This window comes from Haliotis rufescens, unplaced genomic scaffold, assembly GCF_023055435.1.
Source record: "Haliotis rufescens isolate VD_foot unplaced genomic scaffold, xgHalRufe1.0.p SCAF_18, whole genome shotgun sequence".
Classification (NCBI taxonomy): Eukaryota; Metazoa; Mollusca; class Gastropoda; order Lepetellida; family Haliotidae; genus Haliotis; species Haliotis rufescens.
Genome location: NW_025963868.1, coordinates 359,862 through 387,048, shown reverse-complemented (window position 1 = coordinate 387,048; position 27,187 = coordinate 359,862). Strand labels below are relative to the sequence as shown.

General features: G+C 39.3%; 1 protein-coding gene across 3 annotated transcripts in view; it reads right to left on the bottom strand.

Moving 5' to 3' along the window:
• LOC124148375 (POU domain, class 2, transcription factor 1-like) overlaps positions 1-27,187 on the bottom strand; it is a 51,377-nt gene extending 24,190 nt beyond the window's left edge. Inside the window, exons 1-2 of one of the 3 annotated variants that reach the window (XM_046519437.2) lie at positions 27,099-27,187; positions 13,331-13,428 (exon numbers count right to left, since the gene is read on the bottom strand). In XM_046519437.2, the coding sequence (XP_046375393.1) occupies positions 13,331-13,408 (78 nt within the window). In that variant the 5' untranslated portion in view covers positions 13,409-13,428; positions 27,099-27,187. The other 2 variants (XM_046519436.2, XM_048398084.1) reach the window with 2 other exon arrangements.

The window sequence follows — 27,187 nt, the reverse complement described above, 5'->3', positions numbered from 1 at the left end:
TATACACTCAATGCAAACAAGTGTCTAGGTACTGGAATATAACTTGGTTTATACACTGGAAGCAAACTTGTGTCTAGGTACTGGTATATAATTTGTGTTATACACTGGAAACAAATAAGTGTCTACGTACTGGTATATAAATTGGGTTATACACTCACTGCAAACAAGTGTCTAGGTACTGGTATATAACTTCAAGTCTTGGGTTATACAGTAGAAGCAAACAAGTGTCTAGATACTGCTATATAACTTGGGTTATACACTCAATGCAAACAAGTGTCTAGGTACTGGAATATAACTTGGTTTATACACTGGAAGCAAACTTATGTCTAGGTACTGGTATATAACTTGGGTTATACACTGGAAACAAACAAGTGTCTAGGTACTGGTATATAACTTGGGTTATACACTGGAAACAAACAAGTGTCTAGGTACTGGTATATAACTTTGGTTATACACTCAATGCAAACAACTGTCTAGATACTGATTTATAACTTGGGTTATACACTAGAAGCAAACAAGTGTCTTGGTACTGGTATATAATTTGTGTTAAACACTCAATGCATACAAGTGTCCAGATACTGATTTATAACTTGGGTTATACACTAGAAGCAAACAAGTGTCTAGATACTGCTATATAACTTGGGTTATACACTCAATGCAAACAAGTGTCTAGGTACAGGTATATAACTTGGGTTATACACTCAATGCAAACAACTGTCTAGATACTGATTTATAACTTGGGTTATACACTAGAAGCAAACAAGTGTCTAGGTACTGGTATATAATTTGTGTTAAACACTCAATGCAAACAAGTGTCGAGATACTGATTTATAACTTGGGTTATACACTAGAAGCAAACAAGTGTCTAGATACTGCTATATAACTTGGGTTATACACTGGAAACAAACAAGTGTCTAGGTACTGCTATATAATTTGTGTTAAACACTCAATGCAAACAAGTGTCTAGATACTGATTTATAACTTGGGTTATACACTAGAAGCAAACAAGTGTCTAGGTACTGGTATATAATTTGTGTTAAACACTCAATGCAAACAAGTGTCTAGGTACTGATTTATAACTTGGGTTATACACTAGAAGCAAACAAGTGTCTAGATACTGCTATATAACTTGGGTTATACACTCAATGCAAACAAGTGTCTAGGTACTGGTATATAATTTGTGTTAAACACTCAATGCAAACAACTGTCTAGATACTGATTTATAACTTGGGTTATACACTAGAAGCAAACAAGTGTCTGGATACTGCTATATAACTTGGGTTATACACTCAATGCAAACAAGTGTCTAGGTACAGGTATATAACTTGGGTTATACACTCAATGCAAACAACTGTCTAGATACTGATTTATAACTTGGGTTATACACTAGAAGCAAACAAGTGTCTTGGTACTGGTATATAATTTGTGTTAAACACTCAATGCATACAAGTGTCCAGATACTGATTTATAACTTGGGTTATACACTAGAAGCAAACAAGTGTCTAGATACTGCTATATAACTTGGGTTATACACTGGAAACAAACAAGTGTCCAGGTACTGCTATATAATTTGTGTTAAACACTCAATGCAAACAAGTGTCTAGATACTGATTTATAACTTGGGTTATACACTAGAAGCAAACAAGTGTCTAGGTACTGGTATATAATTTGTGTTAAACACTCAATGCAAACAAGTGTCTAGGTACTGATTTATAACTTGGGTTATACACTAGAAGCAAACAAGTGTCTAGATACTGCTATATAACTTGGGTTATACACTCAATGCAAACAAGTGTCTAGGTACTGGTATATAATTTGTGTTAAACACTCAATGCAAACAACTGTCTAGATACTGATTTATAACTTGGGTTATACACTAGAAGCAAACAAGTGTCTGGATACTGCTATATAACTTGTGTTAAACACTCAATGCAAACAAGTGTCTAGGTACTGGTATATAACTTTGGTTATACACTTGAAAAACAAATCTAGTCTCAATATTAGTACATGGTTGGTGCTTTATTTTGCTTAACTTGACAAACTAAATTAACATTTGACCTAATATACACAGGCACAAACACAGCCATCCATTCAATAGAAGCGTGCTCCATATCTTCCAACTACTTGCTTTACAGACAAAACATGAATAAATGTGAAAACTTTTCAATATATGGGCCAGAGCTCCAGATAAGCTGCGTATCTGCGTAAAATATGCATCAGAAATGCAGAAATACGCAGTAAAATAACATCCAAGCGTATCAAATACGCAACGAACATTACAGATACGCTACAAAAATAAAACTTGTGTGTATGTTCAAAATATTGTGAAGTAACCCTGCATATTCGATTGGCAAATCAGCAACTTATTTTGAAATTATAAACGGGCATTCTGTCAACCTTGCCAAACTCCACGATGACAGTTACATCATGATCATTTGCCATCACACTTTCTTGTGGAAGTATCGTGGTATTTTTGAGTCCTATAAAGCTCTCGAATCCACACAACACCAGTTTGCAGGGACTAGATGAATAGTGTTTTTAGATATTTAACTTAAATACCCACATGTGTAAAAACTAGTGGGTAACAGAAATTTGAATACCCAGATAGAATAGCTGATACGCAGTGATTTTAAAATGTATGGGTAAAATACCCACAACACCAAATGGTTATCTGGAGCTCTGATGGGCTCTAAGTTAACTTCTTCTCCAATTCACTAAAACTTTACTAGACATGTTGGAAAGAAAGCTGTGCAACCACAGACTGTCACATTTTCACATTCTCCTATGAAAAGCAAATGGAGAGTGAATGAGGTTTCATGCCGATTTTAACAGCACTGCAGAAATACCCCAGCAGAGGGCACCATGAACAGGCTTCATCCACGCCGAGAAAAAATTCCAGGTTTCCAGTGGAACAAGTTAACAGCTTAATTCCCCTCTGAGTGACATTCAAGAACTGTAACCCACATACACCCAACTACACAAAACACTGAAATACTGTAAATCTTCAAATTAATGCGTCTCCAAATTAATACGACTGCTGACACCGAGCCAAAAACACGACTCAAAATCAATGCGACTGGACACAAGTGGGTAGAACTCTTGACCCCAGCTGTGATAACTCACCAGATGTCTATTGTGTAATTCCTATTCCTTAATTGGCATTGTTATATACTTGTTGCAACTGCTGCTCAATAAACCGTGTTTGTGTTTACATTCAAGTTGGTATTTCCGCTATCCAAAGTGTGCAGTGAGGCCGTCTTATGGGTTGCTGAAGTCCTATTCTACCCCGGATCTTCACGGGTCCACACACACACACGTGCATGCACGTGAGATAAGCTTGAACACTAAACCTCACTTCACCTCACCTTCAAAACACAGATATTAGGTGAGGTGAATTATATAGCGACGTGCATGCACGTGTGTGTCTGTGGCTGCTTGTACTAGTCCGGACTGATGCCGATTTATAGTGCTAGCTCACTGAGATACCATGCCGCAGTTTAACATGAATACCCCACTCAGACACAGTATACTGACTCCGAGCCGACCAGCCCTTGTTTTAGCCCCTTAATGTCGAACGCCAGACAGGGTAACAACAAGTACCATCTTTTAACGTCTTTTGGTATGACGCGGCCGGGGATCGAACCCCGGACCTTCCGTTCTCCGGGCGGACGCTCTACCACAAGACCACGGAGGCGGCCACAGATATTAGAAACATGGAGAAGTAAATTTCTAGGCAATTCCACTATGTGCCTGTTCCAATACCACTAATACACAGACTCAAACCACTAGACATGCCTATGAATATTGATGAAACAATTAGCATGGACATGCGACAGCAACCCTAATTTTAGCCAATCATGTTGCTTGTAATTTACATATCATGAATATACATGGCCATGATTTACAAGGACCCGAAACCTGTGGTGCATATCCTCGGCCACACCAAGCACAAGCACACTCGGGTCTGTAAAAAGAGCTAGAACATACTGCAAAAGCAATGAATTCTTGTGAGACTGTGGGGATTTATCTAGACCTGCTCAGTCTGCACCAACTAAAGGACAGTAAAAATTCCGATTTGAATAAAACTTTTCTCAGAATTTACGAAAATAAGAACATGAAAAAATCATCGACTTTTTCCCTATTTGCCTGTCCAATGTTTGGACTCCTAGATTAAACCTTGAGTGGCTATTTGATATTCTGGTTAGCAGTTAGGAGACTGGTATTTTAAAAATGAAAACACGCGTTCCAGAAAACAAGGGAAACTATTGAAAAAACATTTTGCCACAGGTTTTAAAGAAACATTGTTTGCTCTACATGGTGATTTTAATTAAAAAACTTGTATCTCTTAAAAGCCGGAACTGAAAACATTTTTGGCGGAATATTTTTGATTTGTTCGTTTGTTGTTTAACTCCACACTCAGGTATATTCCAGATATATGACAGCGGTCTGTAAATAATGGAGTCTGGACTAGACAATCCAGTGATTGACATCATGAGCATCGATCCACACAAGGAGATACTGTAATGATTCTGCCCAAATGTAGCTCCAAACCTAATTTGATTATTTCATGTATTTTATTTATGTACCACTGACAGACATGTTTCTTTGTCACAGGCTTATTCATATCCATAAAACAACATACAGTATTTCACTTAATAAGCCCCCCACAAAAAAGTACCAACGGCGATATTTGCTTATATATTGGCCAGTGAACAATCCCAATTAGCTCCCATTCCGATTGATCAATGTACACAAGACTTATTTATTCGCGTAAAATATGCACTCGTGTGTTACATACACCCTTAATTATGGGCAATTAAATTCTGGAAAAATATATCTCTCGTATATATAAACATTTCAGGCTGTCGGCATAAACCACAAAATTTATCTTTCAACTCTGTTTTTTTTTCACCAAAATAATATTCTAATAAGAGCCCCCTATATCTAATTTTAAGAGCGCCCTGGGCGCTTATTACGTCGAGTATACTTCAGTATCTGCTTAAGGACACTTATCACCTGGATATCTAAAGATATGAATGCGTTGTATAACATGGTATATCACCTCCTACTGGTCCTAGACATACTGACAATAACGCCTGCACCATCTGGAGACTAAAAATATCTTATTTACATCAGATCGATCAAATTTTCTCACCTATTTTGGGAAGGTCAAAAAGTATGCCCTGTCTGATCCTATATGGAAAACTGGCTTCTTAATAAATCAACATTCATGTTTCAAACAAAAACATTTTTTTTGGTTACACCTTACAAACTAACAATAGGGTGAAAAAACGTATTTAACAAAGAATTCTACACAAAATGCCAACATTCAAGGAAATCCTCCAGAGCTTAATGAACTGAAAATGCAAGTAAGGACACAAGATATTACTGGTCAATTAATTTTTCCTTTTCTTAATGTACCACACCTATTTGTAATGCTTGTAACTGTAAAATGAAAATGCAACAGAAAACTTTTTTATTCCACCCAAAATCCTTTTCTTAAATTAATATGTTTAAAAGTTTGAAGGGTAACAGCATGTACTATCTTCCTTGGTGTGACGCAGCCGGGGATCAAACAACCGACCTTCCTCTCTCCAGACAGACCTTTTATCCACCAGACCAAAGACACTCTGTGGGGTGAATGAGTGAGTGAGTTGGGTTTAACGCCGCTTTTATCAATATTACAGTTATATCACGGCATCTCAGCTTAATGTGGGAGGAAAGCCCCAAGTGATACAGGTCTCAGACGTTTACCACTTCGGTGAAATCCACGAGCACAGGTATGGTGCTGACAAACCTAGGAACATAATCAATTCTGCAACCAAATTTTGATAATTCTCCGCACACGATTCTGCAAACTTTTAAGCTTAGTTCTTGTGAATTTGTGCCACCTGTTTGACTTGTGGCAGGCATTTTCATGATGAACATATCCACAGCTAAACTATGTTATTGAAGTGAATCTAGTGTAAACGTACAGACACTTTCAGTAAGCAATAATACAAAAGTCTAGTTCACTTTAAAACGAAATAAATATACGTTTACACGTTTGAAACCAGCTTTCAACTCACATGTTAAAATTCTGCAGGATATACCAAAGGTATGACAAATCCTGTGGCTGATCAAATGCAAAATTCTGCAAGAGTTCTGCACAAAATGTGACTTTCTGCAAGATAAGTACATTTCTGCACTGAGTGGGCATTTCTGCAAAGGACAATCAAAAGTGTTCCAGTTATATCACGGCGTGTCAGCTTAATGTGGGAGGAAAGCCCGAAGTGATACAGGTCTTAGACGTTTACCACTTCGGTACAACCCACGAGCACGGGTATGGTGCTGACAAACCTAGAAACATAATCAAGGCGAACCGGGATTCGAACCCACAATCATAGGTTTCTGGCGTGTCCAGGGGACGCAACTCTGCACAGCAAATCGCGGCGCCTTAGACGACTGGGCCACCCATGCCTCCAGAGGACTTAAGTTCATTTCTGTAATTTTACTAAATGATCAGTTGATCCCACTCGGTGTCTTGGCTGACATTGTACCCAACAGCTTGGGCCAGTGCTCATAATATCAATCACTGCTTTGTCTCAATTAGACCGCCTCCGTGGTCTTGTGGTAGAGTGTCCGCCCGGAGATCGGAAGGTCCAGGGTTCGATCCCGGGCCACGTCATACAAAAAGGCGTTAAAAGATTGTACTTGTTGTTACCCTGTCTGGCGCTCGGCATTAAGGGACTAAAACAAGGACTGATCGGCTCGAGTCAGTATACTGTGTCTGAGTGGGGTATTCATGTTAAACTGCGGCATGATATCTCAGTGAGCTAGCACTATAAATCGGCATCAGTCCGGACTAGTACAAGCAGCCACACACACACACACATACACGTACATGCACGTCGCTATATAAGTGCAATAATCTAGGACGCGACGTTAAACACCATTTCACCTCACCTCACCTTGTCTCAATTATTACAAGCCACTATCATATAATTGGAATTTAGTTCCCCGAAGTAATTAATAACATAAACAAAAACACAATAATTTTCGAAAATCGTCTTATTTTTTGCTGTCAACTTTGCATAAAATCTTCATTTAAAATGTGTAAACTTTCTTCTGGCAAGTAAATTTGTCACTAATATTAACAGACATCATCATTCATTCCTCCTCACAAAACTCCACTTCTATCCTTTTTGGAAAACAATTAAAAAAAATCTTTTTCTTACAAGACAACCGATCATCCCCAACTCTCCAGGCATACATAAGTATTATTTCCCACATGCATGAAAACAGTCCATATTTCAAAAACGTATCACACGGCTCGCGAACCTCTCACGACAAGCCAGGTGAGCTAACAAAACTCTCGAAACGCTTTCTGACTTCAAAATCCACAAAGGGGGGGCATTATTATTGAGTTATTCCAGCAAAATTGTCTTGCTATCAAAGCCGCATAAATCTCTCTCGTCGATGACCCCTGCCTGATTTTCTGCGATTCTGCAACTGATATGATGTATGGGGTTCTCGGCTCCATCTTTATTCATGAACGCCCCGCTGTTTCTTTCTTCTGTCTGGCCGCTATGCAAATACTCTTGATGAAGTGATGCATAATTCATGACAGCCAGCTTTCTTAAGCCAAACAAAAGTTCTCTTAGCGGCAAAGAATGTGCATGTTGTTCCAAATGGCTTCATAAGCAGTTGTCTGCTGGTAGCATAAAAACTATTCCAAGGTGCTGACACGCCAGTCAATATCATTATTGCAACATTCCACCAGGACTGCCAGGGGTATTGAAACTGTCTTCACATTTGTTGGACATTGTCTCTGCTAGACATATATATATATATATAGACATATTAAATCTTCCTGGAGTCCCAGCCCTGCTTGTCAAGAAATCCTGCTCTCCTGACAACTGCTCTGTAGAACATACCGTTATGAGTTATATACATTAATCAGTAACCATGGTAACACTGCTTCGTTAATCTATAAATGTTTTCAATAGTTAATTAACCACGATTTTCTGGATTAACAAGGTTACACTTTACAAGAAGGGAGTTGCTGAATTGTGTTTATAGCCCTATCAGCAGTAGCCATTCACAGCTGTTTCAAGGAAAAATATGTTGGGTTTTCTCAATAAAAGCTACCACTATGTGTACATACATCTAGAGACTTATCATCTCCCCTTACTTGTTTATAATGTATGTATATATAGGAATATATTCATTTATTTATACATGGGAATATATTCATTTATTTACACATAGGAATATATGTGACTTAAAAAACGGAAAAGGACAATTGATTCTTTCATATTATAATATAAATGAAACAGGTGTTCTTTAACTTCTGTAAACTTGTATATTTTATTCAGGAAACAGTAAAAACTTTGGAAAAAATACTTTGTTATAATCACACTGGCACAAGGATCAACGTAGAAGTCACAAGTAAGTGCATATTGTTTTACGCCACTTGGATCATTATTCAAGCCGCACGGCTACAGATGCTGCTTCTTTATTCTGTTATTCAAATATGGAAATTGTCATCACGCATTCAAACAGGTTATCTATCAAAACAGCATCCTCGGCTCCTGTTCCAGACAATCAGAAGTATTCCCAACCACTTTCACTTCCATGAATCAATATACTTTTAACCAACAAACATTTGTAAAAATGTATCCTGAAATAAGTTTTATTCCCCCTTAAAAAACAAAATTCTCTTTTTAATATTTTTGTTTTGAATATTGAACATTAACAATTTATCATGTCAAAAGAGACTGCTGATGTTTATTCAATAATCAGACATGGGGAACATCTGAATGGAGAGCTTCTGAATAATTTATTTTCTTACTGACATACCAGTATCATTAAGTGCAGATTAAGTGTCCTGACAACGATCACATTTTAAATTCAAATGGTTATCATATTTTTTAATCAGTATATATTTCACCATAAAAAAAACTTCATCAACATTATAATACTCCTGAATAATGCATCACATTCAAAACCACAAAATACTGTCAAAATATCTGCTACTTTGAAGTTGTTTCTCATTTCTGTTTAAAAGATGCTTTAAGTAAGACTACTTATTTACCCACATTTTTTTCATTCAAAGGAAAGCTGTTTCATAAAAAGCTGAAAAAATGTCTATGTTTGAAAAAACTCAAATGTTCATCTTTAAGACCTGGGCCCACTTGCACAAAGCGATCTTAGCGCTAAGATGATCGTAACTCCCATACTTTAACATAGGCTTTCAGTAGTCGTAGCGATAAGATCGCTTTGTGCAAGTGGGCCCTGAACACATCATGAAATAAAAATAATTATTAGTTAAAATTATAGTTAAAATAATTATGTGGTTCTGATAACACGACTGACTGTAATTACAGGCGCCAATTTTACGTTCTACTCCATGGTGTACGCAGTGTGTATGACAGAAAGAAGAGCACACATTTGTTTGTTTAGTTGTTTGTTTGTTTGTTTGTTGTTTTACGCCGCACTCAGCAATATTCCAGCTATATGACGGTCATCTGTAAATAATCGAGTCTGGACCAGACAATCCAGTGATTGACAACATGAGCATCGATCCACGCAATTGAGATCGATGACATGCATCAACCAAGTCAGCGAGACTGACCACCCGATCCCGTTAGTCGCCTTTTACGACGAGCATAGTCGCCTTTTACGGTAAGCATGGGTTGCTGAAGACCTGTTCTACCCCGGATCTTCACAGGCCAGAGCACACATCTATACTAAAAACTACTAATACTGTTACACTTCTCCAACAAAGTTGCAGGCTTTTCAGAAAACAAAGAAAAGAGCCTTCTCACCAAAATACCAAGCCTTACAAAGAAGACCAAACTTAGGGATAACAACTTCTTTAATATACTATTTTTTACATACCAGTAGATCCTTATACCATTGCCAAGCAATACACACCCACTCAAGCTCTTGTTACATTTAATACTGTACCTATATAATTCTCTACCTCTTCAGAATATTCTGGCTTGCTGGACAACTGTATAAGGATCTACACCAAAACATCACCCCATAGTCTATTAAAGAAGTTGTTATCAATATATTTTGTCTACTTTCTCATCCGTCAACTTCTAAGAAATGCTCATCAAACAAGTTAGGCTTAAGTACTACTTGTGTCTCGTTTTTTTCAGTATTAAATGTACTTGGTACTATTCCCTTGACAACATAATGTTATCTGACTTGGTACTATTGACCTGACAACAAGTCTCATTTATCAAGTGTAAAATGTTATCTGACTTGGTACTATTGACCTGACAACAAGTCTCATTTATCAAGTGTAAAATGTTATCTGACTTGGTACTATTGACCTGACAACAAGTCTCATTTATCAAGTGTAAAATGTTATCTGACTTGGTACTATTGACCTGACAACAAGTCTCATTTATCAAGTGTAAAATGTTATCTGACTTGGTACTATTGACCTGACAACAAGTCTCATTTATCAAGTGTAAAATGTTATCTGACTCGGTACTATTGACCTGACAACAAGTCTCATTTATCAAGTGTAAAATGTTATCTGACTTGCTATTACTGACCTGACAACATGTCTCATTTATCAAGACATTAGCAATGTTATTTGATTGTGACGTCATGGGAACCAACAACCTTACAAAGGTCTCCAAAGCATTGTGATGCAATTTTAATGATCTCATCCAAGCGTTATCTCCTGTGAAAGCCAGCTTGAGATGATTCTGGAACTTGGACCAGAAGGCCGGTCAAATCTCAGACACTAAAGGAAGGGCATAAACCTCATATCACATAGCAGCGCTCACAGCCTATGAAACAACAATCATCTCCATCACAATGCTACACTGCAACTTGTGCGATACAGCATTTATTCATCAGCATAATTCCAAGTTTGCTGACACTCCTTGTAACCTCTAGAAAACTGTGTACCCAGCTGGTACTCTTGCCTGAGACTACTAAATTGTGTTGAGGTCAAATAAAAATCCAATGATGGTACTCCTTATGGACCGACCATATGATATTCTGGGGGACTGGGATTTTGAATTGAGACTGGATACCAAACCAGATATTTATTTTTTTTAAACTATGAGCCTGATATTTTTAAACACCCCTTGCAACAACTTAATTTTTGTGGCAGGCAATTTCCTTTATTTTTTCAACTGTCCCAAGAATAATTATTTTTTTCAAGAATTATCAGGGACAATATATTTGTTTTTAGAAAATTTTAGTTGAGCTTACTTAGACTGCACTTAACCAGTTCTCAATGCCATGATATTACTACTAAGTCCAGAAGGACTAGCTGCAAACTCTAGAGACCGCCTCGTAGTTAAATGGATAGAGCGACTGGCCAGAAAGCAGATCATTGGGTTGATCCCCTGGCCTCGTCACACCAAAAGATGGTAAACGAAGGTACCTAGTTTTACCATGCTTTAAGGGGATAAAACAAGGGCTGGTCTGCTCAGAGTCTGAACGAAGTATCCATGTTAAACTGTGGCATGGTATCTCAGTGAGCTGGCACACACACACACAAAACAAACACAAAACACACTCTCACTCACACAAAACACACACACACACACACTCTCTCTCTCTCTCTCTCACACACACAAAACACACACACACAAAACACACACACACTCTCTCTCTCTCACACACACACACAAAACACACACACACACTCTCTCTCTCTCTCTCTCTCTCTCACACACACACACAAAACACACACACACTCTCTCTCTCACACACACACACACACACAAAACACACACACTCTCACTCTCTCTCTCTCTCACACACACACACACAAAACACACACACACTCTCACTCTCTCACACACACACACACACACACACACACAAAAAAAACACACACACACAAAAAAAAAACACACACTCACTCACAAACACACACACACACACACACACACACACACACACACACACACAAAACACACTCATTCACAAACACAAACACATACACACACACAGAGTGTGATAATCTTGATAACATGAAGTCACAACCCATGTCACCTCCCCAGAGAGCTAGTGACATAAGTGTAACACCAGTCCTCAGGACATGCATGAAAAAAAACCCGAATTTCTAAGGCTGCGTACGCGAGGCGAATTCCCCCCGATTGAATCACTCGAACTGGGCTTTTGAGCCTAGGGAATCGCTGAGGTGTAAAAACAGGTCAGGCTGGGAGTAGGCCTCCCCTGGCAGTACAGGAAACACTACCCGAGAGCCAGCCCGCCGACATAATGACTCTCCCGTGTGCGTGTATCTGGGGACCCGAATACATACATGTCTACACCAGCTTAATAAGGCACACGCTCAGGGTGTGAATAGCCGTGTTAACCAAATAGTCATGAAGAGGTGACTATTCAATCTTGTGCTGTGATGATATTCATATTTATTCATTATATCTTCTTAGCATGTTCATTGTTATGATGATGACAGGATGTATAATACGAAAGTGGTTAATGGTGGATATCTAGAACTGTGTCTGCATGGACCAACTTTTGTCAGGGATGGAGAGTGAGTGAGTGAGTGAGTGAGTGAGTGAGTGAGTGAGTGAGTGAGTGAGTGAGTGAGTGAGTGGGTGAGTGAGTGAGTGAGTGAGTGAGTGAGTGAGTGAGTGAGTGGGTGGGTGTGTTTGAGTGGGTGGGTGGGTGGGTTTGAGTGAGTGAGTGAGTGAGTGAGTGAGTGGGTGGGTTTGAGTGAGTGAGTGAGTGAGTGAGTTGTACATGTTTGTACATGTTTGTAGTTTTATCATGGCAAATAAGAAAATGTACAACTTTATAGTGACAACTTCTGGTGTAATGCATACAGCTAGATAATGGTGTAAGAGTCGAAACATAGCTCAATGCAATAAACAGGTAGTTGTTATCCATAAAGTTGTACATTTTCTTGCTGAGTCACCAACTTAAATGGCTCAATTGAATGTTTATACGTGTTCCATATTCTGAGATTGGAATAACCAGAATATATAATAAATGTACATAAATGTACATGTGTGTGTGTCTGTCTGTCTATCTGTGTGAGGGTCTGTGTCTGTGTGTCTGTCTGTCTATCTGTGTGAGGGTCTGTGTCTGTGTGTCTGTCTGTCTATCTGTGTGAGGGTCTGTGTCTGTGTGTCTGTGTGTCTGTCTGTCTATCTGTGTGAGGGTCTGTGTCTGTGTGTCTGTCTATCTGTGTGAGGGTCTGTGTCTGTGTGTCTGTCTGTCTATCTGTGTGAGGGTCTGTGTCTGTGTGTCTGTCTGTCTATCTGTGTGAGGGTCTGTGTCTGTCTGTCTGTTTTACAGGCAGATACATATACATGCTGAAATACAAATACAATGTACTCACGAGGTTGAGAGGTTTCATGTTGTCGTCCTCGCCCTCTTGTCCCCCGTCGCCAGAGCTCTGAGCAACGTCGCCGTTCATGCCGATGCTGCCACCACCTCCTGGGAACAGAGCAACAATCCCTTCAAACACCACACTCATTTTCTGTTGCCACAATAATTTCATTATTACATATTTATCCAATGTTTTCAAAATGGGAAGTGGGAGGCATTTCATTTCAATGACGAGAGCCTGGGTGTGAAAATGTAATAACTAATCTATGGTGTGTTCAGAGCCGCACACAGAAAGACTTGACCTAAAGATATTACAATGATGTATTTTTCAACATACCGTATTCGACATAATAAGCGCTCAGGGTGCTCACAAAATTAGAAAAAGGGGGCTGTTATTAGAATATTGGGGGCACGGGTGGCCCAGTCGGCGCGCCAGAAACCTATGATTGTGGGTTCGAATCCCGGTTCGCCCTGATTATGTTTCTAGGTTTGTCATCACCATACCCGTGCTCGTGGGTTTCACCGAAGTTGTAAACGTCTGAGACCTGCATCACTTCGGGCTTTCCTCCCACATCAAGCTGACACACCGTGATGTAACTGGAATACTGTTAAAAGCGGCGAAGTGATGCAGGTCTCAGACGTTTACCACTTCAGTGAAACCCACGAGCACGGGTATGGTGCTGACAACCTAGAAACATAATCGGGGCGAAACATGCTACATGCGCTTCAGTGTGAGGCAGAATCGCAGCTATAGAAATTCTCAGGCACCAGGGGCGGTCGGGTAGCCTAGTGGTTAAAGCGTTCGCTCGTCACGCCGAAGACCCGGGTTTGAATCCCGACATGGGTACAGTGTGTGAAGCCCATTTCTGGTGTCCCCCGCCGTGATATTGCTGGAATATTGCTAAAAGCGGCGTAAAACCAAACTCACTCACTCACTCAGGCACCAAGTTGCCTAACACAGTCACCCATCCAAGGACTCTCCACAACCAAGTTTGTCAAACTCCATCTGACTTGTGACCTGGGAACTGGACCACACACCACGTCTTTCACATGTTTAACATGTTTCAGGCTCTCCCTACCCTACACCATTCTGAGACTGCCTCCGTGGTCTAGTGGCAGAGCGTCCGCCCCGAGAGCGGAAGGTCCGGGGTTCGATCCCTGGCCACGTCATACCAAAAGATCTTAAAAGATAGTACTTGTTGTTACCCTGTCTGGCGCTCGGCATTAAGGGGCGAAAACAAGGACTGGTCGGCTCGGAGTTAGTATACTGTGTCTGAGTGGGGTATTCATGTTAAACTGCGGCATGGTATCTCAGTGTGCTAGCACTATAAATCGGCATCAGTCCGGACTAGTACAAGCACCCACACACACATACGTGCATGCACATCACAATATATGTGCAATAATCTTGGACGCGACGTTAAACCCCTTTTCATCTGACCATACCTACCGCTCTGAAACTCTGTTGCCCACATTTTTACAGGGGTACATGATTTGGTTGGTTGGTTTGTTGTTTAACGCCGCACTCAGCAATATTCCAGCTATATGACAGCGGTCTGTAAATAATAGAGTCTGGACCAGACAATCAAGTGGTTGATATCATGAGCATCAATCCACGCAATTGGGATCAATGACATGCATCAACCAAGTCAGCGAGCCTGACCACCCGATCCCGCTAGTCGCCTTTTACGACAAGCATAGTCGCCTTTTACGGCAAGCATGGACAGGGGTACATGAAGGGACATCCTTTTCTAGAGTTGTGGTCATATCTTCATGGATCACTTTTTGTTTTAAGACCTTTTTTCTGCTAGGACTTGATAACAGCATGTTCCTCAAGCATGTTTATTTTCCAAAGGTAACATTTTACTGACTTATCAACAGTCTTGTTGCTAGCCTCCATCAACCAAGGGTCCTAAAATTTTGGAGGGCCTCATCCCTAATAAAGCAAAAACATTGATGATGATTTTTAATGTACTGTCCTTAAATTTTATGGTCTTAATTCAATAAAATTGACTTCGATTTAGCAGACGCCATGCTTGTCACTGCTGGCTATGACAGTATCTATTTAGAAACAATAAATCTGATTGGTTGGAAAATAATATTCAGTGCAGTCCTGCTGTCGTTAATTGTAAGCTTGCCTACGATTGGTAAAAAATATCACTATAGTAATCTCAAACATGGCGGACACATTTGGTTTAAAAAACATGCTGATGTTTGACTTTACTTATAAAACACAACTTTTCCGATTAAAATTACATTGAGGTAAGTGAAGGTGAAAAGCTTAGTGCGCCCAGCCGGACTTGTTGTATTTTAATTGCGTCATGCACAGACATTTTGCCGGAATCCTGCAAGGCCGCAGTCACGGAACAACACTGAATCAGTCAAACCTCATAGATGAACTTATTTACCCCCTCATCACCCCCACGTAGATGTTTATCATCCAAACTTATTTACCCCCTCGTAGATGTTTATCATCCAAACTTATTTACCCCCACGTAGATGTTTATCATCCAAACTTATTTACCCCCTCGTAGATGTTTATCATCCAAACTTATTTACCCCCACGTAGATGTTTATCATCCAAACTTATTTACCCCCTCGTAGATGTTTATCATCCAAACTTATTTACCCCCTCGTAGATGTTTATCATCCAAACTTATTTACCCCCTCGTAGATGTTTATCATCCAAACTTATTTACCCCCTCGTAGATGTTTATCATCCAAACTTATTTACCCCCTCGTAGATGTTTATCATCCAAACTTATTTACCCCCTCGTAGATGTTTATCATCCAAACTTATTTACCCCCTCGTAGATGTTTATCATCCAAACTTATTTACCCCCTCGTAGATGTTTATCATCCAAACTTATTTACCCCCTCGTAGATGTTTATCATCCAAACTTATTTACCCCCTCGTAGATGTTTATCATCCAAACTTATTTACCCCCTCGTAGATGTTTATCATCCAAACTTATTTACCCCCTCGTAGATGTTTATCATCCAAACTTATTTACCCCCTCGTAGATGTTTATCATCCAAACTTATTTACCCCCTCGTAGATGTTTATCATCCAAACTTATTTACCCCCTCGTAGATGTTTATCATCCAAACTTAATCAACCCTCAAAGATGTTTATCATCCAAACTTAATCAACCCTCAAAGATGTTTCTCATTCAAACTTAATCAACCTTCAAAGACGTTCTTCATCCAAACTTAATCAACCCTCAAAGATGTTTCTCATCCAAACTTAATCAATCCTCAAAGATGTTTCTCATCCAAACTTAATCAATCCTCAAAGATGTTTCTCATCCAAACTTAATCAACCCTCAAAGACGTTCTTCATCCAAACTTAATCAATCCTCATAGATGTTTTTCATCCAAACTTAATCAATCCTCAAAGATGTTTCTCATCCAAACTTAATCAACCCTCAAAGATGTTTCTCACCCAAACTTAATCAACCCTCAAAGACATTCTTCATCCAAACTTAATCAATCCTCATAGATGTTTCTCATCCAAACTAATCAACCCTCATAGACGTTCTTCATCCAAACTTAATCAACCCCTTAAAGATGTTTATCATCCAAACTTAATCAAGTCTCAAAGATGTTTCTCATCCAAACTAATCAACCCTCATAGACGTTCGTCATCCAAACTAATCAACCCTCAAAGATGTTCTTCATCCAAACCAATCAACCCTCACAGATGTTTATCATCCAAACTAATCAACCCCCACGTAGATGTTTAGCATCCAAACTTAATCAACCCTCAAAGATGTTTCTCATCCAAACTTAATCAACCCTCAAAGATGTTTCTCATTCAAACTTAATCAACCTTCAAAGACGTTCTTCATCCAAACTTAATCAACCTTCAAAGATGTTTCTCATCCAAACTTAATCAATCCTCAAAGATGTTTCTCATCCAAACTTAATCAATCCTCAAAGATGTTTCTCATCCAAACTTAATCAACCCTCAAAGACGTTCTTCATCCAAACTTAATCAATCCTCATAGATGTTTTTCATCCAAACTTAATCAATCCTCAAAGATGTTTCTCATCCAAACTTAATCAACCCTCAAAGATGTTTCTCATCCAAACTTAATCAACCCTCAAAGACATTCTTCATCCAAACTTAATCAATCCTCATAGATGTTTCTCATCCAAACTAATCAACCCTCATAGACGTTCTTCATCCAAACTTAATCAACCCCTTAAAGATGTTTATCATCCAAACTTAATCAAGTCTCAAAGATGTTTCTCATCCAAACTAATCAACCCTCATAGACGTTCGTCATCCAAACTAATCAACCTTCAAAGATGTTCTTCATCCAAACCAATCAACCCTCACAGATGTTTATCATCTAAACTAATCAACCCCCACGTAGATGTTTAGCATCCAAACTTAATCAACCCTCAAAGATGTTTCTCATCCAAACTTAATCAACCCTCAAAGATGTTTCTCATCCAAACTAATCAACCCTCAAAGACGTTCTTCATCCAAACTTAATCAACCCTCAAAGATGTTTCTCATCCAAACTTAATCAACCCTCAAAGACGTTCTTCATCCAAACTTAATCAACCCTCGAAGATGTTTATCATCCAAACTTAATCAAGTCTCATAGATGTTTCTCATCCAAACTAATCAACCCTCATAGACGTTCTTCATCCAAACTTAATCAACCCTCAAAGATGTTTATCATCCAAACTCATCAACCCTGAAAGGTGTTTAGCATCCAAACTTAATCAACCCTCAAAGATGTTTATCAACCAAACTCATCAACCCTGAAAGATGTTTATCATCCAAACTTAATCAAGTCTCAAAGATATTTCTCATCTAAACTTAATCAACCCTCAAAGATGTTTCTCATCCAAACTTAATCAACCCTCAAAGATGTTTATCATCTAAACTAATCAACCCTCAAAGATGTTTATCATCCAAACTTAATCAACCCTCAAAGATGTTAATCATCCAAACTTAATCAATCCTCAAAGATGTTTCTCATCCAAACTTAATCAACCCTCATAGACGTTCTTCATCCAAACTAATCAACCCTCATAGACGTTCTTCATCCAAACTAATCAACCCTCATAGACGTTCTTCATCCAAACTTAATCAACCCACATAGATGTTTCTCATCCGAACTTATTTATCCCTCATAGACTTTAAAATAAAATTAGAAATCCTAGTTCTGAGGTAAAATGTGTGAACTGTCAAAACAATCTTAAAGATCAACAATCACCCGCCTCATGTTATGATTTTTCCACAGAAGAGCTTCCTTTGGAAAAAAAAACATTCCTTGCTCGCAAAAACAGCCAGGAGATTGGACCCAAGACCCTCCGCTCTCCAGGCAGATGCTCTGTACATTACAGAGGCGGTCAGAAACAAATAAAACTGACAGTCATAACTAAGTTTTAATAAACACGTATAAAGAGTTTCTAAGAAAAACAACAGAAAACAATTCTGCAGCAGCTTTCTAAGTACCAGAAGGAGAATGTGTATCTTAATATTCCACAAATCCTGCCTCACCAGCAATATCCCCATGCCTATCAGCAATCACAAACACACCTGTCTAAGGTAGTTACTGCTTACCTGGTCAGAGAAACTCGTCAAGACGACAAAGGCTGAGGGCCACACATTTGATCCCAAATGTTAGCAACATTGAACAGTCAGTGCTAGAGACGACTTTTCAATAGGCAAAAAACCAACATTAATATTAATACCTGCTCCGTGTCTGGCACTTTTTACCACATTCATAATTCATACAGAGAAATAGCACTAATCTACATTATTCTGAATAAATATACAAAGATGAATTACATACATATCTGAATTACATATATTCAAATACCACAGGAAAAATAATGTATTGATTATTACTACTAAGCATAGTGAAGAGTACTTAGTGTGCTTGTTTCACAGGTCGTACTACATTAGTTTTGTATCAGTGTTATAGCTGTCTTAAAAAGTAAGGTTACCATAAATATGAAAGACAGAAAGTTGACATTACAAAGTATAGCAAACTGAAAGAAAAGTCCAAGTTTTATTGTTGATTTGTTGTTTAACGCCGCACTCAGCAATATTCCAGCTATATGACGGCGGTCTGTAAATAATAGAGTCTGGACCAGACAATCCAGTGATTGACATCATGAGCATTGATCCACGCAATTAGGATATGATGACATGCATCAACCAAGTCAGCGAGCCTCATCACCCGATCCCGTTAGTCACCTCTTACGACAAGCATAGTTGCCTTTTATGGCAAGCATGGGTTGCTGAAGACCTATTCTACCCCGGATCTTCGCGTGTCTGTCAGAAAGTAATAGAATGAATGCTAGTCAATAATAAGAATAGTACGACCATCGCCTATTGCCAATACTGTCTACATGTAATGGGTGTAATTTCATTGATCTGACATATGTCCTTGCTAAACTGCCCCATTGTTAAGGTATCATAAGGTCTCGTACATCAGGACCATTTTAAAGGTTTTGCAATGGGTTATCATTACAAGGACCAGTGGACTAAAACTGTTAGTTTTCATTGCTGGATCCTTGCTTCAGACTAGTGCATCAGCGTTAGAAATTGGCACTAGTCCTGTCGTCCTTACCAAATTGCCCAGTAGTTAAGGACCAGTAGAAATTTGCCATTCTTAAGGGTTTTGCTACATGTTATCATTATTAAGACTAGTGGACTAAGGGACGGGTAGCCCAGTCGTCTACGGTGCCGCGATTCGCTGTGCAGAGTTGCGTCCCTTGGGCACGCCAGAAACCTATGATTGTGGGTCTGAATCCCGGTTCGCCCCGATTATGTTTCTAGGTTTGTCAGCACCATACCCGTGCTCGTGGGTTTCACCGAAGTGGTAAACGTCTAAGACCTGCATCACTTGGGGCTTTCCTCCCACATTAAGCTGACACGCCGCGATATAACTGTAATATTGTTAAAAGCTGCGTTAAACCCAACTCACTCACTCACTAGTGGACTAAAATTGTTTCTTCTGCTGTGCATGGATATATCAAGGATACCAAACCATGTGCCCTTGACAGTCCAATTTGGAAAATATATTTATTGGTCCAAAATTATGATTTTTTATAAGTCCTTATTTAATTAATCTAGGACATGTCTGAAGTGTCTGGCACTGTATTTTAACAATGCATTCAATAATTAAAACTGAAGCACTTAGCCCTCTTCCTCTTTACTGGTCCTGACATCAGTGACATCGAAGTTGCCTCAACCAAACTGACTGATTAGTTATACCATGTACAGTCAAGTCTCGTTAATCCGACACTCGCTATTCTGACAATCGTCTTTATCCGACACTAATGATGGAACCGATTAAATCAGTGCTATTTAGACCCATCAATCCGACAGTCTCGCACTCCGTCTCCGACACACCTTATTTGCAACGAATTACCGAAATCACTTATTAATCAGTCTCGTTAATCCGACACAGTGGTCAGCGTACTCCGTGGTCATCTGTCCGCGAGTACACAGCCCCATGTTTTGATGCGAGACGAGTCGCCGAGTAGCTGCATATTTCAATGGCTGAAGTGATAAACTTGCTTAATAATAAACAATTACTGCTTTAAATAAACAAAACAGGATTAACCACATGCCTAGATTACCTCAATCTCATAAAATCGGATACAAGTTCTCGCTAACCAAACCGATTCATTAGTTATACCATGTATGGTTATACAAATTCGGAATATATCAATTTCCATTAAGGAATTTATACTGACAGACTTGGGGAGGACGCTGAGCAGGTCTCAATAAACCCTGCTAAAGTTACACACTTTTTATCACATGGAATGTGGTACATTTCAAGCCTAGATGATTTGATGGTCAACATTTCAGTGTTAACAACTATCACACAACAACAATATTTTACAAAATAATACAATTGTCATTCAAGTGTCATATTAATCAATAATACATGTGCATATTCCCCTGCTCAATATCATTTCATAATCACCCCAAAACAACTATTAATATTAATGTTGTAACATCCCTTAAACATGTTAAAAAAAACTTGCATGCATCCAGCTAAAATATTTTTACCAATAATATTGCGACAAATTTATTTCCTTGTTTTAAGGACATCATTTTGAAACATACAGTGTGAACAGTGCCTGGTCCGAGGGATGAGAGATTTTCTCAGTTTAAGCATTGGTTGCTGAAGACCAGTTCTAACCCAGATCTTCACAGGGGGGGACAAGCATGGGTTGCTGAAGACACACTATAATGGGGATCTTCAAAGGGGGAGACAAGCATGGGTTGCTGAAGACACACTATAATGGGGATCTTCAAAGGGGGGACAAGCATGGGTTGCTGAAGACACACTATAATGGGGATCTTCAAAGGGGGAGACAAGCATGGGTTGCTGAAGACACACTATAATGGGGATCTTCAAAGGGGGAGACAAGCATGGGTTGCTGAAGACACACTATAATGGGGATCTTCAAAGGGGGGACAAGCATGGGTTGCTGAAGACACACTATTATGGGGATCTTCAAAGGGGGAGACAAGCATGGGTTGCTGAAGACACACTATAATGGGGATCTTCAAAGGGGGAGACAAGCATGGGTTGCTGGAGACCAGTTCTAACCCTGATCTTCACAGGGGGGGACAAGCATTGGTTGCTGAAGACACACTATAATGGGGATCTTCAAAGGGGGAGACAAGCATTTGTTGCTGAAGACCAATTCTAACCTAGATCCTCACAGGGGGAGACAAGCATGGGTTGCTGAAGACCAATTCTAACCCGTACCTTCACAGGGGGAAGACAAGCATTGGTTTCTGAAGACACACTATAATGGGGATCTTCAAAGGGGGAGACAAGCATTGGTTGCTGAAGACCAATTCTAACCCGTATCTTCACAAGGGAAGACAAGCATTGGTGTCTGAAGACCAATTCAAACCCAGACCTTCTCAGGGGAAGACAAGCATTGGTTGCTCAAAACCAATCCTAACCCAGGACATTCAAGGGGCTACTTATATAGAGTTAGCTGTTACTTGTATTAAAGAGCCAATGGTCAAGAGTGTAAGAGCAAGGCACTATATATTTGATGTGCACTATGTGGGATGTAAGCATGGATAAGTGTCGGAGTGAGTTTAATACAGTTATGTAACAGCCACACGAGGGCAACTGGGGAACACGGAGTCTGGCGCAAAAGTGGCTGACAGCATGAGCAATAATCCACACAACAGATGGTGACACAACCAGCCAGGTCATGCATTGTAAGCAATTTAGACAACTGAACAATGATCCACGAGGTCACACACAATAAGCCATGTCACACATTGTAACCAATTTAGTCAACTGAACAATGATCCACGAGATCACACACAATAAACCATGTCACACATTGTAACCAATTTAGTCAACTGAACAATGATCCACGAGGTCACAAACAATAAGCCAGGTCACACATTGTAACCAATTTAGTCAACTGAACAATGATCCACGAGGTCACACACAATAAGCCATGTCACACATTGTAACCAATTTAGTCAACTCAGCAGTGATCCACGAGGTAACACACAATAAGCCAAGTCACACATTGTAACCAATTAAGTCAACTCAGCACTGATCCACGAGGTCACACACAATAAGCCATGTCACACATTGTAACCAATTTAGTCAACTCAGCAGTGATCCACGAGGTCACACACAATAAGCCATGTCACACATTGTAACCAATTTAGTCAACTCAGCACTGATCCACGAGGTCACACACAATAAGCCATGTCACACATTGTAAGCAATTTAGACAACTGAGCAATGATCCACGAGGTCACACACAATAAGCGATGTCACACATTGTAACCAATTTAGTCAACTGAGCAATGATCCATGAGGTCACACACAATAAGCGATGTCACACATTGTAACCAATTTAGTCAACTCAGCAATGATCCACGAGATCACACACAATAAGCCAGGTCACATATTGTAACCAATTAAGTCCAACAATCAGATACAACCAGCATCATCACAAGATAATGCTGCAAGATTTGTAACCTATTCTGCTGCTAAATTATCCAAAGGGAAAAAGACAAATCTTGTCTAAACACAATCAACGGTACGTCTAATGCTAACCCATTTTTTATCCATCTAAAAACTTCCAAATAGCTTTCTCCTATAAAGACTGTCAATAAAAATTCGAAACCCATCCCAAACCTTAAACGCATTCTTCGTTACGCCTTGGCTAAAATTTATGACATGCAAAACAACATCGGTTTTGAATAACTTTAAAGGTATAGATGTTTCTTCTCCTCTGTTGCTGGGGTTAGAGAGGCCCCACAAAACTGCATGCTTGGTTTCCCCCACACAGACACAAGACTGCTCCATGCCCAGAATCATTGAGCCTGTTTAAGGGAAGGCGATACATGCAGGGTGTGGGTTACGCAGATAAATCAGCTCCATAGTGTATATGCAAATGAAATAAGTGGATTTAATGGTAACCCCGTCAATCCTAGTTCGTGAATTTGATTATTTCAAGTTAACAGGAAGGTGACAACAAAATCCTTTCCTGACTAGGAAGAATAAACAGATTGCTTCTCGGGGAATGACTTTTGAAAAACTGGTTTGGGAGGATGTGTACATAAGTAAGATCATACGAGAATAGAAAGAGGATGTCCTGTATTTTATAACAGTTTAATTCGTTAGCTACATCTACAGTTTGTACACGTACAGACACGACACATGTCACCAGGGCGACACACGTCACCTGTGGATGACTCTACGTCACACTTTCCAGTGAGAGTGAGTGAGTGAGTGAGTATTGTTTTACGCCGCTTTTAGCAATATTCCAGCAATATCATGGCGGGGGACACCAGAAATGGGCTTCACACATTGTACCCATGTCGGGATTGAACCCAGGTCTTCGGCGTGAGGAGCAAACGCTTTCAACCACTAGGCTACCCGACCGCCCCCTTTCCAATGAGAAACAGCAGTGGTCGGGTGAAATGGGGCTTAACGTCACGATCAAGATTATTGTATTTTATAGCAACATGCATGCACGTGTATGTGTGACTGTTGTACTAGTCCAGTCTGAGTTTATAGTGCTAGCCCACTAAGATACCCTACCGCTGTTTGACATGAATACCCCTCTCAGACATAGCATACTGACTCCGAGCCGAGTGAGTGAGTGCGCACGTGTATTTGTGTCTTTGTGGTGTTTGTGTTGTTTGTGTGCAGGCGCGCGTATATTTATGTGTGTGCATGTAGCACCTTGCCTTGAACGAAGGAAGGGGGATACGACTGCAGTCAACTATATCACATCCATATCACACCAACCTGTATAGTCAAATCTGAACCGGACAACCCAGTGGTTGAGAGCATGAACAACACTCCAAACAATGCAGACATGATAACACAAAATAAGCCAGGTTACACATTGGATTGGCATAGTTGAATCACATGACAAGCATGAGGCACGGACAGAATTATTCAGCTATGGAGTCCTCACATGGAGATTGTTGCCTGAAATACCTACAAACTACATATGACTTTCATTTGGATATCGAAGGTATAAAACAGAATCAAATACTTTCATATGAGGTGTTTTCGCACACCCCTTTTCAACAGGTCAGTCCATGTTAATTTATACGCCATTACTAACAAGACAATAGAGGTAATCAGTGAATACCGTATTCGACGTAATAAGCACAAGCTCTAATAAGCACCCATGGCAATATTTGCTAAAGCATTGGCTAGTGAACAATCCCAATTAGCACCCCTTCCAATTGATCAATGTACACAAGACATTTATTCGTGTATAATATGTATGTTATATGCACCCTTAATTATGGGAAATTAAATTCTGGAAAAATATATCTGTCGTATATAAACATTTCAGGCTGTCAGCATAAACCGCAAAATGTACGATCTTTCAACTCTGTTGTTTTTCACCAAAATAATATTCTAATAAGAGCCCCCCATTTCTAATTTTGAGCGCGCCCTGGGTGCTTATTATGTCGAATACGGTATATTAAGTCATGGAACATGCGATGTCGTACAGCTTCACTATGAAGCTCTAGAGGAAGGAACCCTCTCCGCACACTGATTTATGATATTCATGTGAATAACAACTTCAATTTCTTTTATAACATGTGTATATTCAGTACATAATTTAAGAGATTCTTAAGCAAAACATGCATATGTTCAGTGCAGGTTGCCAGAGGCATATATAATCACATGATATTTTCATTCAATTTAAACACACATTTATTTGCAAATAGCCATAATAAAATTATGTAGTTTTACGATCATATGCAAGGTCTGTGCAGAGATAAAAGTATGGAGATATCTAAAATATGGAATTATGCAAAATATATATTTGCTCTTTCTTGATACTGTAGCCATATTATAATAAATCTATATCCAACAATCATTCAAGACAAAAATAACTCCATCTTTATGTACGTGATAAATAAACGGAGCCATAAAACAGTATGATCATATGTTTATCACAGAAATAGCGGAATATTTGATATCATTTTAAAGGAAACTTGACAAGACCTATCTTAACTAACAAACCAAAGAATATCGGTCAAGCCTAACAAAAGATACCATCAATGAAAATAAAACAATTTTATGCCACAGAGACCTATATATTTCTATGCATGACATGATCTGTATATCATCGAGCGGACAGACTTAACCAACAGGCCTATTTATTATCCAGAGCCATAAACATTTCTTGAAATATATTTCAAATGAATAAAGAATGTTTCAAATCCTACTGCAGGATCATATAACCAAAGACATTTTTAACAAAATACAAGTGACACCATCACTGTCCCAGATTGTCATTTCTAAATACAGGCATGAATCTGAGATATTATATACACAAACGCTAAAAAATGTATCTATTTCTGTAGCAAAATACATCCACCTTGACAGAGAGTGGAGTGGGTTGCATTCCTAGTTTAAGTTGTTATAATGTAACTAGGCCGACCCGTATGAGGTCATCAGTCGCGATTAGGCTACTCGGTCTACCCGTCAAGTTCGCACTAACATACCTTCACAAGCTATCAGTGTTTACAACTTAACAACCCCCATAGCTACAAAGAGATCTAGTTGGGCGGGTCACAGAAACGAAAGGTGGTACTGAAATGACAAACAGTCAAACTGTAAAGAAAACGCGGCTCCCTTTATCAATCGACCCCCATTTTCAGATCCCAGTCAACCTATTTTTTATTTGGGACAGTGTGGCTCTCGCTTGACAATAGAACTGTCAAATCAACACTGACTACATGCACACACCTTGAGCTTCGTCTGTGTTGACAAAACAACGTGCATCGTTTGCATCGAAAACACGTGCTGCAATATTTTGTGTTATTCTCGTTTGACCTGCATTTGCATGCATACAGATAACACCACGCACACACAAAAACACCCTCACAATATTTCACACTCAATGCAAATTCGGACGGGCACCTGCAAATGCCAAAAAATACCTCCCTGACCCGCCGAGAAGAAATTGATTGTCAGCTAAAATCGACTGACACTCTAATTAACGCAATTAAGCCGATAGTTAATGAAGGAACAGGGCATATATTATGCTAACACTGAAATATGAATATGTAAAAATCGTATTATTACCTGGCTTTTCATTTGGGGACGACGCGTGTTCCGCCATTTTGAATAATAAAATCCTACAAATTAGTCTCCGGCGCACTACGGAAACTAATTAGCTCTAAATATGCACAATCACAAATGTCTGTTGAAGGTATCACACGTCATATCATTAGATGGATATTGAAAAACAAAGTATACCTTTCTAAACTCCACTTGGGAAAATCTTCTACGCTTATAATCAAACCCTGGCTGAGAAAATCGAAACTACTTTATTATTCCGAAATGTG